The 18,302-nt window shown below is 45.3% G+C and overlaps 1 protein-coding gene across 1 annotated transcript in view; it reads right to left on the reverse strand.

Annotated features, from left to right (window-relative positions):
- PGM1 (phosphoglucomutase 1) overlaps positions 1 to 16,939 on the reverse strand; it is a 62,045-nt gene extending 45,106 nt beyond the window's left edge. The window contains exon 1 of the mRNA XM_036070441.2: positions 16,444 to 16,939. Within this exon, the coding sequence (XP_035926334.1) occupies positions 16,444 to 16,689 (246 nt within the window). The 5' untranslated portion in view covers positions 16,690 to 16,939. The remainder of the gene's footprint in view (positions 1 to 16,443) is intronic.
- Between the last annotated feature and the right edge of the window lie 1,363 nt (positions 16,940 to 18,302).

The raw sequence follows: 18,302 nt of genomic DNA on the forward strand, positions 1-18,302 counted from the left end.
AGATGATGCAGATTTATCATCTCTCCAAGGCCAAACAGCTGGGGAACTGTGGCAATCTGGCTCCAGAGCCCACACTCAACCATCATGCTGTAAGCAGCAAATAATCAACAGCTTTTAAAACAGTAATCTATGGGGAGCCTGGGTGGCTCAGTAGGTTGAGCGTCTGCCTTCGCCTTGGGTCATGATCCCGGAGTCCTGGGATGGAGGCCCACAACAGGCTCCCTGCTCAGCGGGGAGCCTGCTTCTCCCTCTCCCTCTACCCACCCCCCACTTGTGCTTCTCTCTCAAATAAATAAATAAAATCTTAAAAAAAAAAAAAAAGTCTACCTTGGGGCACCTGGGTGGCTCGGTCGGTTAGGCAACCACCTCTTGATTTCAGCTTATGCTCTCAGGGCCATGGGATCCGGCTCTGCACTCAGTGGAGAGTTTCCTTGAGATTCTCTCCCCTCTCCCTCTGCCTCTCCCCGCCCCCCAACTTGTGCATGCTCTCTCTCTCTCCCCCTCTCTCTTTATAAAATAAATAAGTAAAATCTTAAAAAAAAAAAAAGGTCTACCTTGAGGAATGAAGCACAGTGGAAATCTGGGTTTGATCCCAACTCTAGATAAATTTTTAGTATCTTAGTGATCTTAGGCAAATCACTCACCTTCTACTTCCTTAACTGTGAAACAGGGGTCTAAATACCAGTGTCTTCAGAGTTGTTGAAAAGATTAAATGAGATCTTAAAGTATATGAGCTTTGGTGGCCTGCATAACCCACCTGCATTTGGTGGACAGAGCACAGGTTGTGGGTTGAAAACTCCACCCAAAAAAAAAAAAAATTATGTTGAATTCCTGACCCCAGATGCCTGTGAATATGACCTTATTTGAAAAAAGAGTCTCTGCAGATGTGATAAAATTAAGATGAGGTCATACTAGATTAGAGTAGGTCCTAAATCCAATGACTGGTGTCTTTATATAAAGAGTGGGAGATTCGGGGACAGAGACAGAGGGGGAAGAAAAGCCAGTGAGGCCAGAGGCAGAGACAGGAGCTCTGCTCACGGTGACTATGGCCACCACCAGAGCTAGAAGAGGCAGGGGAGGATTCCCTGGAGCCTTCAGAGGGAGCATGGCCTTGCTGATGCCTTGATTTTGGACTTGTAAGCCTCTAGAACTGTGAGAAAATAAATTTCTGTTGTTTTAAGCCACACGATTTGTTGTATTTTGTTATAGCAGCCCTATGAAACTAATATTGAAATTTTTAATATAAATAAATACAATTTTTTAAAAAAAAGGCAAGCCCAGCTCCAGGGACAGCTGATCCCTCTGCAACAGGGTGGCTGGTCTGAGGGAGAGGCCCTTTGATACACCTCTCCCTCAGGTACCTTTCCTTTGCCCCAAAGTGCTTGGTTCTTATCACCAAATAACACAGTATGCGCCATGGCTTGGTATATACAAACAAGCCTCCTCCCTCGCTCAGTGAAGAGGAGAAAACACATTTTGTAACTTTGGTACCTGGAATGAAGAAGAGTGGACAGTCACTAAATATTTGATGGTTGCACTTTTGAAGTAAGAGCATTCTATGACCTCTGTGACTACAGTTTCTGAGGACAGAGGTGAGCTTTTCCAGACAGTTGCCCAGTGGGTCTCCTGTCCTGAGACCAACCTCAACTATAAAATTACTCCCAGCATCAGACGACTTCCCAAACCATAAGGCATCCACAATAGAGCACACTCTGCCTGAGTACTGGCATTTTAGGTAATTTCTACAGCACACAGACTTGTGCAATAACAATCAGGAACAGAGCTAGAAACTGCAATAGTGAAGGGAGTAGAGCTGGTTAGGCTGTGTGGTTGAGGCCCAATGCTTGGGCTGCTTCCAAGAGGAGCCCTGTATCATTGCAGGCAGAGAGATGGAGAGGTGCTCATTCCCGGAAGCAAACTTCAGTGTTGGGGATAAAAGAGGTGAGAGTCGGGGAGAGAGAGAGACTAAAGCTAACAGGAGCAAAAGAGGCCCACCCTGCATCCCAGCCCTTCTACTAATATTAGGGTGAGAGCTATAGGAAGCAGCACAGCTACATTGCATGTCTAATTTTTTTTTTTTTGTAAATTTTTGTGTCTTTAAATGCGTGCTTTAACTGAGTGGACTGTGCGTCCTACACTCTACAATATGGATTTAGATCAACCAAGCCAAGGGAAAAGACCTGCCCTGATGACAACAGCCAGTCACATACAGACCACTGTAGGCCATATGTTCTGCTGGTTAAAGACAGCAAACAGAGCTCTGATGCGTTATTGACCAAACCTCTTGGCCCAGTCCTCCCTATAAATAGCTTTTTAGGAGGGGGGTGGGGGGATGGGTTAGCCTGGTGATGGGTATTAAGGAGGGCACGTACTGCATGGAGCGCTGGGTGTTATACGCAAACAATGAATCATGGAACACTACATCAAAAACTAATGATGTAATGTATGGTGATTAACATAACATAATAAAAAATAAATAAATAAATAAATAAAGCTTTTGTCATGAAAAATAAATAAATAAATAGCTTTTTAGCTTTGTTAACCTAAGTCTCCATCTGTGATTCTCCATTCCTACTGGAGTCACAAGACAGTTCTGAGGCTGCGTCTGAGGCTGTGTGTAGCAGCAAGCATCAGGGGTTAAGGACCCGTGTGGTGGTAACTCACCACTGGCTACCTAGGGGTTAAGGACCCGTGTGGTGGTAACTCACCACTGGCTACCTAGGGGTTAAGGACCCGTGTGGTGGTAACTCACCACTGGCTACCTAGGGGTTAAGGACCCGTGTGGTGGTAACTCACCACTGGCTACCTAGGGGTTAAGGACCCGTGTGGTGGTAACTCACCACTGGCTACCTAGGGGTTAAGGACCCGTGTGGTGGTAACTCACCACTGGCTACCTAGGGGTTAAGGACCCGTGTGGTGGTAACTCACCACTGGCTACCTGGCCGCCTCCTCCCTTCCTGCAGAACAGGAGTTATGAAGACTTCTATTTTAAAGTCTCAGCCTGTGGGCTTACTTTCCACAATGGCCTCCTTGTTTTTCCCACACTCCCTCTATGTAGAATGTCTCCACTTTTTCCCGGCTTTCTTTTCATCATCCTTCAAGACCTGACTCGAACACTTCTGCCCTGGAAGCTTCCCCTGACCGCCTCCCCAAGCCCCCCTCCACAGGGCTCCCAATGGCACCCTAGAGGAGGCACCTGTCACGCTCTATTGTAATGCCCACTGGACAATGAGCTCCACAGGGTGCTGAGACTGTCTCGATGTGCTTGTGCATACCCCAAATACACAGCACAATAGTGAGCAACGACAGGGTACTCGGCAGATGTCTGAGGGACGGAAAGCACCCCCTCAAATATTATTCAGGAGAAGTTGCTGGAGCAAGCAGATCCAACCATTTACTAGAACCGCTATGCTAAAACCCTAAGGTTGGGGGGGGGGTGGCCTGGGTGGCTCAGTCAGTTAAGCATCTGCCTTCGGCTCAGGTCATGATCTCAGGGTCCTGGGATCAAGCCCCACATCAGGCTCCCTGATCAGCGGAGAGCCTGCTTCTCCCTCTCCCTCTGCCTGTCGCTCCCCCTGCTTATGCGCTCTCTCTCTCTGTCAAGTAAATAAATAAAACCTTTAAAAATAAAATAAAAAATAAAACCCTAAGGGGGAGACCTGGTGTGCAAACACCAAACACCAAGATTAGCACTTCAGCTACTCGGGACAGTTTTGCTTATTTGGGGTTATTTGGGTTATTTTGGATTCTTTGGGTTACTTGGGCTGGTTGCTGTGTTCTTTTGAGATGAGATAACTAAGTATCAGGCTGATGATGTATTACTGAAAGCCTCAAGTTATATAGAACTGGTCCCCACCCCCCGCCCCCACCAACACACACACAGGCTCCGGGCATGAAACACTTACGCTTTGTAAGAAAGACGTTTCTGTTCTGAAATTTACAGACCAATGGGTGTGGAGCATCTTGATAGGTCACTGACAAAGCTGAGAAGTAAAACTGAGAAGGTGGGAGCAGGCTGGGAGACCCTTAGCAAAGAGAAGTTTAAAGTGTCTCTATTTCCCATCAAAATTCCCACTAGCAACGTGCTTATCATGACTATGTGTGAGGCATTATGCTAGGTGACTTCCGACACATATCTTACTATTTCCTAAACACACCTCCATGATATATTATTTTAATTTTATAAATAAGTTAAAAAAAAGAGTTCAGGCAGTTTTGCCCAAGGTTAAACTGCTAATAAATAGCATATCCAGGAATCAAATTCAAGTCTTTCTGACAACAAAAGCATTTAAACTGCCACAATATTCTAATGTAAAACAAGTCGTTTTGATATCCCACTGAGATCCTCAAAATGGCAAGATATCTTTACTTTCTGGTTATGCGTTAGCACATCTGGGGTTTGGACTTTGAGAGATGCTAGATAAAACCCCATGTGGAGATTTGTTTTGGTAGGAGGCGTACATCAGTCCAGCGGGGTGACCTTCCTGAAGCGAGGGTGGAATTTCAAAACAACCATCATAACGCACGTTTGGGTTGCATCTTAGAGTTCCCAAACCCTCTGTGTGCCCATTATTTAATCTTCATAAAACCCGCTGATAGGACTGGTATTAGAATTAATCCCACTTTACAAATGAGAAAACTGAGCTTTACGTCAGTTCAGCCGGCTCCATGATATTGTACAGTAAGTTGTACCACTGAGATTTGCACCAAAATCTTCAATTCCAACCCATCACTAGGCACTGAAGTCGTTTGGTAAGATTCAGGGAGCCACCATGTGGCCTGTCTTCCATCTGGCATTACGTCAGAAGTCTACAGAAGCACTGTGGATTATGGAGTTCTGGAATCTTCTCAACAATTATTCCCAGACTTTTAAATAGAACAACAAAAGTATTAGCCACATGCATTAAACCAGCGACTGCTCCCTGCCTCCACCCTTAGTTCCCTCTCAGCTGAGGTCTCCCTCAGCAGAGACGACATCCTCATTCTCCCCTTCCCTGCTCAAGGCCAGGCTGGCTGCTCTCCTGTGTGTTCCACGATTCCCTGAACTTCTCTCAGACAGCTGAAGTGGGTTGAATGGTAACCACTGCCACCATCTCCCTGCAAAGGTGTGTCCACCCAGAGCCTGTGAATGCAGCCTTGCAGATTAATTAAGGATCTCGAGCTGAAACCATCATGGATTATCTGGGTGGGCCCTAAATCCAACAACAAGTATCCTTAAAACAGACAGAAGAAGAGAAGACAGACACATGTGAAGGCAGAGGCAGAGACTGGGGTGATGCAGCCACACACACGTAGGACACTTGGAGCCACCAAATGCTGAAAGAGGAAGGAAGCACTCTCCCCTGGAGCCTTCAGAGGAAGCACAGACCAGCCAACACCTTGATTTCACACTTTGGGCCTCCAGAATTGTGAAAAAATAAGTTTCTGTTCTTTTAAGCCACCTAGTTTATAGTCATCTGTCAGCAACCCTAGGAAACACACTAGCATTTGCACCATATTTTTGTGAACTACCTATGGATGCTCCTCAACTAGCATGAGCATCCTGAGAACAAAGACTTTGTCTTACTCACCCCGGCACCCCCAGCCAACTGACACAGTGCCTGCACATGCAGACTGCTCAACAAGGCTTGGTGAATGAATAAATCCGGGCAGTCCAGGAGGCTTACAGCAATGCCAGCATACACTCCTTGCAGCTTCCCGTCAGCAGCATGACGTTAGCCTGGGCCAGGTAACCGCTCCACAGATCCGCCCTAAAACAGCCATCTTCGACTACCCACTGCTGCCTCAGAACTCCCAACAAGGTAAAAGCCTCAAATCAATGAGCCTGTGAACCTCTGCCTCACAGACTGAATTCAGGGAATAATGTATGGCTACAGACAGAATAAGACATCTATGTGGTGGGCATGGTGGCAGACACAGAAGACCTCTCCTCTGCCCTCCAATGGCCTCGGCGTTTGGAAGAACCATAATAATCATTAGAATCACCCAAATCTTCCATTTACTAAAGATAACATCAAGCACTATGTGAGCACTTCACAAATTTTGCTTCATCCTCACATGAACATTTCAAGGCAGACATTATTACTCTTCTTATACCAAATCTACACATGGGGGAACTGGCTATGGCGAACTGTGGGATCGTGTTTTTCTCATGGATTTGACTACACAGGGCTTGGCGCCAACTGCGTGGCCCAGTTCAGAGAAGCAGTCTGGCTTTTGTAACAAGTGCCAACCTTACTCCCAATTCCATTTGAGTTTCCTACACTTATTTCCCGTTTGCTTCATTTTTAAACATACTTCATTTCATTCTGCTCCACAGAATGCATTTCTCAGAGTCCCCATGAGGCAGCGTAACATAATAGTTTTATGACTAAAGCAAAAGATCTTTCCCCAGCCCCACCCAGTTATGCCATCCCAGCTCCATTTTCTGGCCTCTGTGTGACCATGAGCGAGCTCTTGGAGTCAGGTGGGCACAAGTTTAACATCTAGGTTTCTGGTTTCTGTGGCTTAGAGCTGACAGGACTCTCATCCTAGGTCAGGGCCATTTTGTCTTGTGTTTTAACAAACCTTCTCATGGTGCACAATTTCTAAATGCCTAACCAAAGCATGTTTAGATGTCTACCAGAGTGGAAGAGAACCGCATCCCCAGGCCACCATGGGCATTTGCAGAAGGAAAGCAGAATGCCAGAATCTCCCTCAGCATGAACTGCCTTCGAAGACCTTTTCTTGACAGGGCAGTGTTCTTGAATGGCACAAAATATGGTAACTCATTTTAAACACTTATGCCAGAGCATCTTCATTTAAATTAATGCTATCTCCTTCAAAACAATCATCTTGGGAAGCAACATATTTATTCAAACAGTGCTCACACTGCACTAACATTTCTGGAACTCTTTCTCAGCAACTGTCTTAACAGTCTGGGGCACTTCCTTTGAAAGTCTTCAGTCATAACAAATTTCATCCTCTGAGAATAGATTTGAACTTTGGAAAGAGACAAAAATTGGCTGGAGCCATGTCTAATGAATAAAGTGGGTGATCAAATCTTGTTACATCGTTTTAGGTGAAAAATGAGGCATGACTATAAAATAATGTGACTGGTTTTCCTAGGTGACCCATAAACCAACTGGCTGAAAAATAATTCCCATAGAGGAGTTTCAAAATGCTCCGAGCACTAGACGCATCACTGGCATAAGTGTACGGTTCCCAGAGTGGTGATTTGGCAGGGTACAATACTAATTTGGATATATAAGTTCAAATATGTTTGTAAAAAAAGAAATCTGATTGCTTACACTCATGAAAATGAAGAAGCGATTCTCCTGGAGAAATTTCTCCTCCTTTTTCTTTTTTTTTTTTGACAGCCTGGTCTGCTTTGGAGAGGAAGTCTGCTGAGAAAAACCTAGTGGTGATTTTCATTTTTTGTGTCAGTCCTTCCCCATCCAACCAAAGGCTCCTTGAGAAAGGGGACATCTTCATCTCTGTGTCTCCAGTGCTCAGGATAGCACACACAGAAGCATGGGACACTAATTCCACTGTTCTTGACACAAACCCTTTGACTTTGCTTCTCGTCCTGCTGGGGCTTCCCTTGCTCAATGTAACTTCTTCTGCCTAGCACCCGAAACTCGGCCATGTAAAACCCACCCACTCAAATTTATAGAGACCTAAGGTAGACTAGTGGTTGCTTAGAGCCAAAAGCATAAGGAAACAAGAGGGACTGACTGCTAATACACAGGGCTTCATTTCAGGTCATGGAAACATTCTAAAATTAGACTGTGGTGATGGTTGCACAACTCTGTGAACACATTAAAAGGTATTAAATTGTACACTTTAAATGGGTGAATTGTGTGATATGTGAATCATATCTCAATAAAGTAGTTTATTTAAAAAGCCCTCCACAACAGGAATGCTTGTGCCTTGGTTCCTTTCTAAGATGGTGGTTGGAATAAATGAATAGTCAGGTTCTCTCCCAAAAATCTAGCTCCCTATATAAAGTTGTTTCTGTCTTCTTCTGTAACTCTATCACTTGAAAATGGCTTCGTGGTTTTCACCAGATTTGGAAAGCATGTTTAGGATAGTGAGGACTGCTGAGTGTCCCCCAACATCAGTTATCCCTTTCTGACACCCCCAATGTTTAGCCTGACACATAGCACCCAGAATAAAATGGATATATCCCAGCCTCCTTGCTGCTAGAGGAGGCCTTAGACTAAGTTTTGGCACAGAAGATGTGAGTAAAATTAATGATGTACGTTATCTGAGAAAGGTGTGCCTTCATTCCACTTCCTTCCTGTTGCCTGGAATGACCATATGGTGGTAGGCAGCCACCTTGGATCATGCAGATAAGGGCAACTCACTAGGGAAGGCTGAGCAAAAAAGAAAAGAAATACAGAATCCCTTATACAACAGAGCCAACACACCAGCCTAGGACTGCCCACACCCACTCTATTACAGAAAGGGTTCTATTACTATGAGCTTTTATTTTGTTATTTTGTTTAAGTAACTTATTTTTGGATTTCGTTTTCATAGCCAAACCTGTATGTTAACTAATGATAAAATCTGATCTTCTGCACCAGAACAGAAACTAAAATATGCAGCATCAGCATACCTTTTATGCTATGGCAAAATTGTTACCACTGCTACCCTGGAAGGCAGACTACTGGTCAATCAAACCTAGGCAAATGCGAGAAATTAAAAATAGGAGCGGCTGTTGGCTGCTTCTCGCCACAGTAGAGAGGAGCTCAGGCAACGACTTGCCAGTCCACAGGCAAAAATGAAGGTAAAGCTCCACTAAGAGAAATATCTTTGACTGTGGCCTGCAAACTATGTTGTCCAAGTCCAGTAATTTGTGACCTTGCAGAGCTGAGATGACCACTCTTTATGTACCCAAGCTAAGGCAGCTCTCCATGAAGCAGCAGGTGCAGAACAAAGGGCTGTGGCCTCAACTCTTTCCCGGGATTCTTCGCTAGACAATGAAAACTGACCCACCAGCAAAGATCTGATTAAGGATACTGCTTTCTTACTCAGCCTAGCTTTTCCTATCTCAAGGCAGACATCATTGATGGAGACGTCAGAGGAGGGACAGAGCAGAGAGGCCAGAAAATAAAAGCTAAAGTTTTCAGGCTTGGGGCGCCTGGGTGGCTCTGTTGGTTAAGCATCTGACTCTTGATTTAGGCTCAGGTCATGATCTCAGGGTTGTGAGATCAAGCCCCACATCGGGCTCTGCACTCAGCATGGAGTCTGCTTGGGATTCTTTCTCTCTCTCAGCCTCTGCCCCTCTCCCAAAGCTCTCTCTCTTGCTTGCTCTCTCTCAAAATAAATAAATAAAATCTTTGGGAAAAAAGTTTTCAGGCTTAAAACCCTATCTATGTGAGAATTTTCCCTGTGGTTATCAGTACATGGAACTGATCAGAATAGGCCAGAAGAAGCCTAATAAGCTTTAGAAGTAATTATACAGTGAAACAAACCAAAAACTTGGTCTGCAAAAGCAACCCCTGCCTTCATACATCCCCCAACTTTCATCAGCAGAAAGCAGGATGCAAAAGCTATGCAGATCCTAAAAAGTCTCAAAACCTACTCTGCAGTGTCCAGGACTAAGTGAGCACTGAGGACAGAGAATAAGAGAGTCCCTCCCAGAGGGGAGAACCAGGGCTCCCTGTAGACCTACTCCATGGTCAGGGCAAAGAGTCTGCACTCCCCACCAGCAGGAGGCTGGTGACTGCTTTACTTATATAACTATGTAAGTATATATATTTGTTGGAAGGAATCTGAGCTGCTGCCGCAGGGGAAGAGTGATGTGTTTTATGGATGGGAAGAAGAGTGGGACATGGTTATCTGCACGCCCAAAGAGATGGCCCATGCAGAGATTTCTACCTGCAACTCCTTTTCTTAAGGTAACAGAACCGCCCATTTTTAGCCGGCCACATGCCTCCCAATATAAAGTCTACATATTTTGCCCTTCTTGCAGTAAGCATGGAAAATCTAATCAGTGGATTGTGAGTAGCAGTGAAGTGTGCAATTTCCAGACTGTTTAAAGGGAAAAAAACGCTTTGCTCAATCTTTTTCCTGTGCCCACTGGCAGCAATGCGGTTGTAGTGATGGGGGCCCCTGCAGCCAGATGGGCAAAGGCAACACCTTCAAGACAGCAGAGCCGCAAGATTGAAGGAGGGTGGGTCCCACGGATCTACCATACTAGTCCTGGCCTGCGACACCCAGCCTATTTCATGACACAGAGAAAAACTTCTATTTTGTTTAATCCACTGCTGTTTTGAGTTTCTGTGACAACACCTTGAACCTATGTACTTGTACACATTTTTGACTTAAAATACAGGCTACACGGGGTACATCAAATTCACTTTGGGAGGCAGTTAAAATGTCATCTTCTAGAGCCTCCAAATCTGAGCTATGACAAGACACTGGGCCTTGACGGGAACTCTAACAGAGATTTCAGATATGAACCGAGGAGAAAGCCACAGGGCCCAAGGCTGCATATTGCATGTGCTGAATTATGATTGCTATCCTTCTTGTGCAATTCTGAGTAGCAGCGGGAATGTGCAGTGCTACACGGAGTGAGAGGGGGAAAGAGTCAGATTTAGGTCAGTGAAGCTAAGAGAGAGAGGCTCCCGAATTTGGCTAAAATATTTTACATAACAAAGGCTGTTTAGTGGCTAAGTGTTCCACTCTAAAGAACAGTCCTGTCCATTCCTCCATCTAACCTCTTTCTGCTATGTAGCCCCTCCAATAAAGTGGCCTCTTTTCTGTTCACATACTCTCCACTCTTCAAGACACAATTCACATTCTATCACTTCTTTCCCCAATCCAGAATGTTCTCTCCTTTATCTGCACTCAACACTTTTTCTAATCCTATTCTTTACACGGGTATGTATTTCTTGTGTCTTATCTCCACCAAAGATGGCACACTCCAGGATGGAAAAGGACAGTATCCTATTTATCCTGGTATTTAATAACAATTCCAACTCAGAAAGTATAAACAGGGGGAGAACAATCATTCATAAGCCCATCATAAGTAAAGGACTTTTTTTTTTAATAGGAGTTACACCATATTAAAAAGTGACCCAAAGATGATTCTCCGCCAAGTCATGCTTGCCCTAAGGGTATCAGGTCTTAAGTAAGGGCAGCAAGATGCCTCTTCCTAACACCAGTTACCTCAGAGTCCCAGAACATTCCCCGTCCTGCCCGGTATTCTTTCATTCCCTTCTCAAAACTCTAGCTAGAAACATGTCCCTTCACCTGTGTTTGTAGCTGGCCTCATGAAAGTTCAGGAAAAGAGTGATCCATCCCAAATGGGAGATAGTGGAGTTCCTCCACTTAAGACTAAGTTCTCAAAGCCCCACTGGTTTGCTTTGAGAACCCGAGACCCTTAATCTCTGTGTCATGTATTTGATGCCCACTTTGGTGCAAGCAGTACTGACACTAAAAGGGGATCATGTGTTTAATGCAGGGGTTCTTAACTCAGGATCCTTACACCCCACCCCCTAATAGGTCCCTGGGAAGAATTCGATGGGGTCTGTGAGTCTGAATGGCAAAATAAACAAAATCTTTGTCTTAACTAACCTCTAAATGAAATTTAGCATTCCCTTGAATTATGAATTTAGGCAATAAACCACAGAATTATTATTATTACCATTACTAATACCACCTGGGACTTTATCATCAATAGAAATCACATATATTTTCAGGGGCACCTTGGGTGGCTCAGTCCGTTAAGCGTCCGACTCTTGATTTCGGCTCAGGTCATGATCTCAGGGTTCTGGGATCCAGCCTCGTGTCAGGCTCAGCAGGGAGTCTGCTTGAGATTCTCTACTTCCCTCTCCCTCTCCCTCTGCCCCTCCCCCCCGCTCATGCTCTCTTTCTAATCTTTAAAAAAAAAAATCACAGATATTTTCATATCATAGTTATCTCAAAATATTAAGATTACAGATATATCAAAATATCATTTATACTTATCACTATTCTAAAGTAAGATAGTATTAGACCTTCCACTAAATTTTGTTAATGTGTCAATAAAGAAGCATATATATCTTGCTGTATCACAAATTTGGTTAATATTTTGATAATTTTATTTCCAATACAATTTTTATTTCCTTTGTAATTCTTTATATTTTATTTATTTTAAAATAAAATTATTCTGAGATGGGGTCTGTAGATTAAACAAAGGAATCCAGGGCACAAGAATCCCTGCGAATTGATGAAAGAAAACCTGCTTACTAACAAGCTCTCATGAAAGCATTTATTTTGCTGATGATAATGATGAACTATCCTTCAAAATATCCAAACATTCACTTACTTGTGACTTCAAATTCTTCCCAATTCCTAAGACTGGTCATTTGCAGATCATTGGGCCCAAGAGCAATTTTTAGAGACTAGGAATGTTGTCTGCACTGGTATCTCTTAGACTTCTCAGTAACCGAGGCCCATAAATTCCTTTCTCACTGTGCTAATCTGAGCTAGGTTTTTGGCACTTGAACCCACTGGCTTCTGAGTAACATGGAATCCCTCTATATCGGCTGGGGCCACTGAAGGTAGAGGAAGGTGGGGGACAGTGCCGATATCTATGAAGTGTTAATATGTGCATCAGGTTAGGCCTGATTAACTTAGTGTCCCCATACCAGCAGAACACTGATAACACAAAAGTCCTGCCCCAGGCCCATCCTGAGGTTCCCCCACAAGGGTCATTCAATCAGCTGCCAGGTGAGAAGAGACTACAGGTATTTTAAAACATAGTTTCATTTAATCCTCAGATTAAATGGTATGTCTCATCATTTCCAACCTTTACAGACAAGGGGGAGGGTGGGGAAGGATCAGAAATCAACTAACTTGCCCAACCGTCTCCAACTCCCCGACAAATCCACCTTAGGAATTCCAACTTGCCCTTCAAGCCTCAATTCAGCTACCACTTTTAGTGTTCTAAGACCTCAAAAAGAAACCTCGTACCGTTTTCTGATGCCTTAGGAAACATCTTGCTAATGGGTGCACAGAAAAAGTCAAGATAAAGCCCAGAAGCTTAGAGGCACAGTTCAAAGCCCTGGCAGCTTGAAGCTGAGATGCTGAGTGGCTTGGTGGGGCCCCTCTTGCTGCTGGGGGTGGGTCCTTGCCGCCTCTCTAATGGCTCCCTGCACACCAAATGCTGACCTCTACTTTCACTTTTTGCCTTTTTTCGTAAGAGCAAAAGTCCTTTTCAGATTTCTTTTGGTTTGCCATTTGCAAAAACAGGCATTTAACATAGGTCTTTCATAAAAGTGAAGTGGCATAAGACAAACTTTCAAAAAGCAGGGGATACCTCTACAGCCCTCCATGCTCTTCCCCCTTCAGTACCTGGCACATACCCTGAACAGTAACACCTAACGCACTGTACTTCTCTGTTTACGCTTTTTTTTTTTTTTTTTTTGAATTTCATTTATTTACTTGAGAGAGAGAATGAGAGAGAGAGAGAGCACATGAGAGGGGGGAGGGTCAGAGGGAGAAGCAGACTCCCCGCCGAGCAGGGAGCCCGATGCGGGACTCGATCCCAGGACTCCAGGATCATGACCTGAGCTGAAAGCAGTCGCTTAACAAACTGAGCCACCCAGCCGCCCCTCTGTTTACTCTTGTCTACCTCCCCTTCTACACTGTTTTTGCTGAGGGCAGGAATATTTTGTATCCCAAATACTTAGCACAACATAACAAATGTTTAAAGAGAATAAATGCATTGGTCACCCACTATACACTGGCTTTAAGTGCTGGAATTTGCTTATTTCTTTTTTGAAGATTTTATTTATTTGTCAGAGAAAGAGAGCACAAGCGGGGGGGGCGGCAGGCAGAGGGAGAAGCAGACTCCCCACTGAGCAGGGAGCCTGATGTGGGATCCCAGGACCCTGGGATCATGACCAGAGCCGAAGGCAGATGCTTAACGGACTGAGCCACCCAGGTGTCCCGGTATTTGCTTAACTTAAAGTGTATTCCTCACCCTTCACAATTCAGGGCAGTTAAACAAAGACTCACTGAAAGTTACACTGTCCTAGGTACTACAAATACAGATAAAACCAGACCCTGTGTTAAAGAAGTTTACTTTCTAGGGGGTAGTGTCACATGTAAAGATTATTTCACTGGGATTTTATTAAACTATTCTAGAGGTATCTATGAGAAAGGAGTACTTCATAAGGGAATGAAAGTGGCATAGAAAGGTTTCTGGGGAAAGTTTTTGGAAGACGCTACCTCAATTGATTCACACCATAAGAGACAAGTAGCATGCTTAAATCCCTGGTGAGGAGAGAGAGAGACAGAGGGAACAAAATCAGAGAGCAGAAAGCTGAGGACAGAAACCTAGGGAACAGCTAGGGTGTGCATAGGGCAAGCAGTCCAGGAAGGAACTCTCAAAAAGTGTGAGTAGAATCAGGAGAGTGAGCAAGGCAAGGGAAGGAGGACTTTAAAAATGCAAAACCTGTAGTGCCAAAGGCAACAAAAGGCCAAATAAGGCCTAAAAAAGTATTCAATGGATTTAGCAACTAGAAAGTCATTAGTAACCTTGGCAAGAGCGATTTTGGTGGAGTGGTGGAAGAAGCAGAAGCCAGACTGCAGTGAGGTGGTAAGTGAATGGGTAAAAAATCAGTGGTGGCCACTGGCCAAAAAGGGGAAAAGCAATAGGGCAGTAGCTAAAAGGGGATGAGGTTTTAAGAACCTATTTTTTTAGTCCTAGCCTAACTTTTTCCTTTCCACCCCACATTACTCCCAAATGGACAACTTTCCATTTGGACCTCTAAAATTCCACTATGCTGTCAGCAAGCTCCTTAAGGATGAGTCTTGTGTCTGAATTGTCTCTTTATTCCACACATTTCTCTGCACATGGTATAGGTTCAATCTTTGTTGAATGAATGAATGAATGAATGAATGAAATGTATATTCCACACGGGTGATAAGGAATTGAAGGGTTCTACTGGGATACAGCTATTGTTCGCTCTTCTTTCAAGGGAATTTGGGTTGTCTGAAAGGTCAAGAGCATCTGCTATCCAGAGGACCTTCTCTCCTTGATGCTTATAAATGTTTGACCCAGGGAGGCAGATGTAGATTGGACCCAAGTTAGAATTTACAGACTACCAGAAAATAGATCTTTATAGATTCAAGGGTCCCTTTATTCCCAGAAGTTGGAACTGGCAGGTCAATGTTAGATTCTGGGTACTGCCACTGCAGTTCCTCTTTAACCTGCCTGGGCTTCAATTTTCTCACTGGCAACTTGAAGATCCCCATAATAGCATCGACCTCTTCAGGCCCCAGCATAAATGAGATACCACATGTTTCGTGCTTTTCATAGTGCTTGGCAAACTGACACTTATATGTTAAAGATAAAGTACTACTAAAATGAATAAAAATATTACTAAAGGGAATGAGTTCCAGAAAAGCTGGGTAGAAGTCAAAGCTTATTTTAAATACAGAAAGAAAAACTCGTTAGAAAACTTTTTCCAAACGTAAATGAATAACCAGCCCCAACTTACCTACTTGATAAATTCACCTTTTCATTTATCAGGTTTACTTAAAAATCTATTTCAGAGTTTCACCTATCCGAGCGGACCTGTCCATAAAGTCAGTTAACGGTCCTTAGCTGGTGGGGAAAGTGGGGAGCGGGACTAGCCAAGGTGTTGCATTAATTTCCTGGCCAGCCTCTAGGGCTTGCGTAAGAGTGCCCTTGGGTATGCAGTTTCTGTTCTAATGAAAATTCATCTCCAACTCCTGGATGGAACAGATCTAGAAGCACCGCCGGTGCAAAGCCGTTTCAAGAGCCTGCGCCCCAGCAAGCAGGCCGTGCAAGGGCAGGAGCTCTGTCCCAATGCAAACGACGGTGTGGGGAGCGAGACTGTGCAACCTCCTTCTCAGCCCCGAGGGCCTCACGCACCAGCTGGGCGGGCGCTCCCACCACCCCTGCCCCACGGCGTCGGGCTCCCTGCCACCGGGAAGCGCCAGTCCCAGACGAGAAGAACAGGCAAACGGGCGGGATGCGAGGGGTTCTGAGCAGGGCAGAGGCCGTCTAACCTTTCCGGGTTAAGGTGATTGCACACTGCGCTGAAACGGTATCTTCAAGTCACAGGAGAGGTGAATGTAAATGTCAAAGGCCTCAGCAGGAGGAGAGGAGGGGAGGGGAGGGGAAAGGAGGAGGAGAAAGAAGGGCGGGGCAGGAGGCGGAGGGTCGGTCCTCCCAAGGTCAAGTCCCGCTCGCCCGCCTCCGGGGAGTCGACCGAGCAGCTCGGCGGAGCCCCGTGGCCACCTTCCAGCACACAGGGACCTCCGCTGGGCCTCCGGGCCGGGAAGAGCGAGCGCAGAGAGGCGGGGGTGGAGACTAGGGCGGCCGCGCGCGGAAGTGGCCGGGCCGAGCGCGGCGGGGGCGGGCGGGCGACAGCGGCCGCACGTCGCGCACGGCCCAGCGCCGGGCGCACGCCACGGAGGGGTCGGCGGGTCCCTTACCCCGTTGGCGGCGGCGATGCGGACGATGAGCTGGATGGCCTCCTTCATGTAGAACCTGCCGTCCCCGCCCACCACCAAGGTGGCCTCCTGCCGCTGCGCCGGCTCCACGGTGGAGATGATACTCTGGATGAAATTCTCCGCGTAGTTGGTGCTGCTCTGGAACACCTTCACCCGCTTCCGCAGCCCGCTCGTGCCCGGCTTCTGGTCCGGGTACGCCTGGGTCTTAACCGTCACAATCTTCACCATGGTGGCGACTCGCTTCCTGGGGCCGGAGCGGACTCTGCTAACCGAGGGCGGCCGGAGCTGTGGCTGCAGCTGCTCTGGGGTGAGGGCTCGGACTGGGTAGGGGCAACGCCAGCTGTCTCGCCTGAGCTCGGCCCTCCTCCTTAAAGGGACAGAGGACAGGGCCCTCCCTCCGCCGCTGGCCCCACTTTCCAGGTCGGTGGGGTAGGGCAAAGGAAGAGCTCACCTCCGCGCCTCTAGTGCAGTGGGTGGAGCCTCTCTCATTTCCCCATCCCACCCCACACCCCGTAAGCCAATCCACTATAAAATGAAATCCGCAGCTCCTCCCCTAAATGGAAGAGCAGAACCTGGGTAGGGAGTCTGTCATAGGGCAAGAGTTGGAGAGGGAGTGGGAACATTGCAGAGTATAATGATTTCCTGTGGTTTGACTGGAGTATCATGTGTAAATAACTTTCTGGAAACCTGTTCTTAGGGATAGAAGTGCCAGCCTTAGGTAGATTCATGACTCCTTATTCTTTATATTCTCCAAATATTAGGGTATTTGTATCAGAAAAACGAGTCAACTCCCAAGGTCTAATTCGACGTACTACTTTCCCTGCGTTTACTGATGGACCGAACGCTTTACTTGCATGGTTAGGGTGGATATACTGATAACTAAGGTTTATTGAATGTAATGTTTCTAATCCTTACTAAAGTACAAGTTTTATTTTTCCCTATTTCATGCTTACAAAACTGAGATTCAAAAAATCAAATGGCTTGTCTAGCCACAGAGATAAGTATATGCAGGAGGCCAATTCAGGTGGGTGTGGCTCCAAAACCAGGGCTCTCACCATGATTTGCCTGCCATGTCACCAGGTTTGATAACTAGGAAATGTACAGGGAGGCCTTGATAAATATAGGTACAAATATAAGGTAAGGCTGAGTATAATTCATCATCAAAATAAGCCAGTTATTCATGTAATAGAAATTTGGTGAAGAGATGAAGAAGGACTGAAAGAGTTCATGGAGGATAGAGAGTCAACAAAAGAGACTTGATTATTAAGTAGGAATATTGATACTTTCCTTTTGGTTTAGCATCCCCCTTGATTTGGTGAGAGTGACTGTCTGCTCTGCTCAGGAAGTGTGTCATTTCTAGAAAAGCCACAGCTTTTCCCCCCTGCTTATGAGATGTGTGACCTGGAGAAAGTAACTATGGGCATCCATCTCTTTACTATAAAATGAACATAAAACCTACCTTAGAGAGTTTCTGCAAGAATTAATGGGGGTTTGTATGTCTATTTCTCAATCATGGATACACAGTGTAATCACCTGAGACACTTTTGAAACTACCCAGGCTCCAGTCCAAACAGATTAAATCATAATCAGCTGATGTAAGTAAATCACCTAGCATGGTGCCTGAAACATAACAGCCCTCAAAAAATATCAGGTCCCCTTCCCTAATTCCAAAACTAGAGTTTATCTTTAGCCTGTGAATTTGAGTCTGTTCATGCCCCTTTAATGGTTAATTGGTATATCTTGATCAAACAGAGAGGCTGACAGATGCATATAGCTGCTGATTCTCAGACTTCAAGTGTTTATATAGGTGTTATATAGATATAAGTATGGGGTTTTTGTTT

This window comes from Halichoerus grypus, chromosome 5, assembly GCF_964656455.1.
Source record: "Halichoerus grypus chromosome 5, mHalGry1.hap1.1, whole genome shotgun sequence".
Lineage (NCBI taxonomy): Eukaryota > Metazoa > Chordata > Mammalia > Carnivora > Phocidae > Halichoerus > Halichoerus grypus.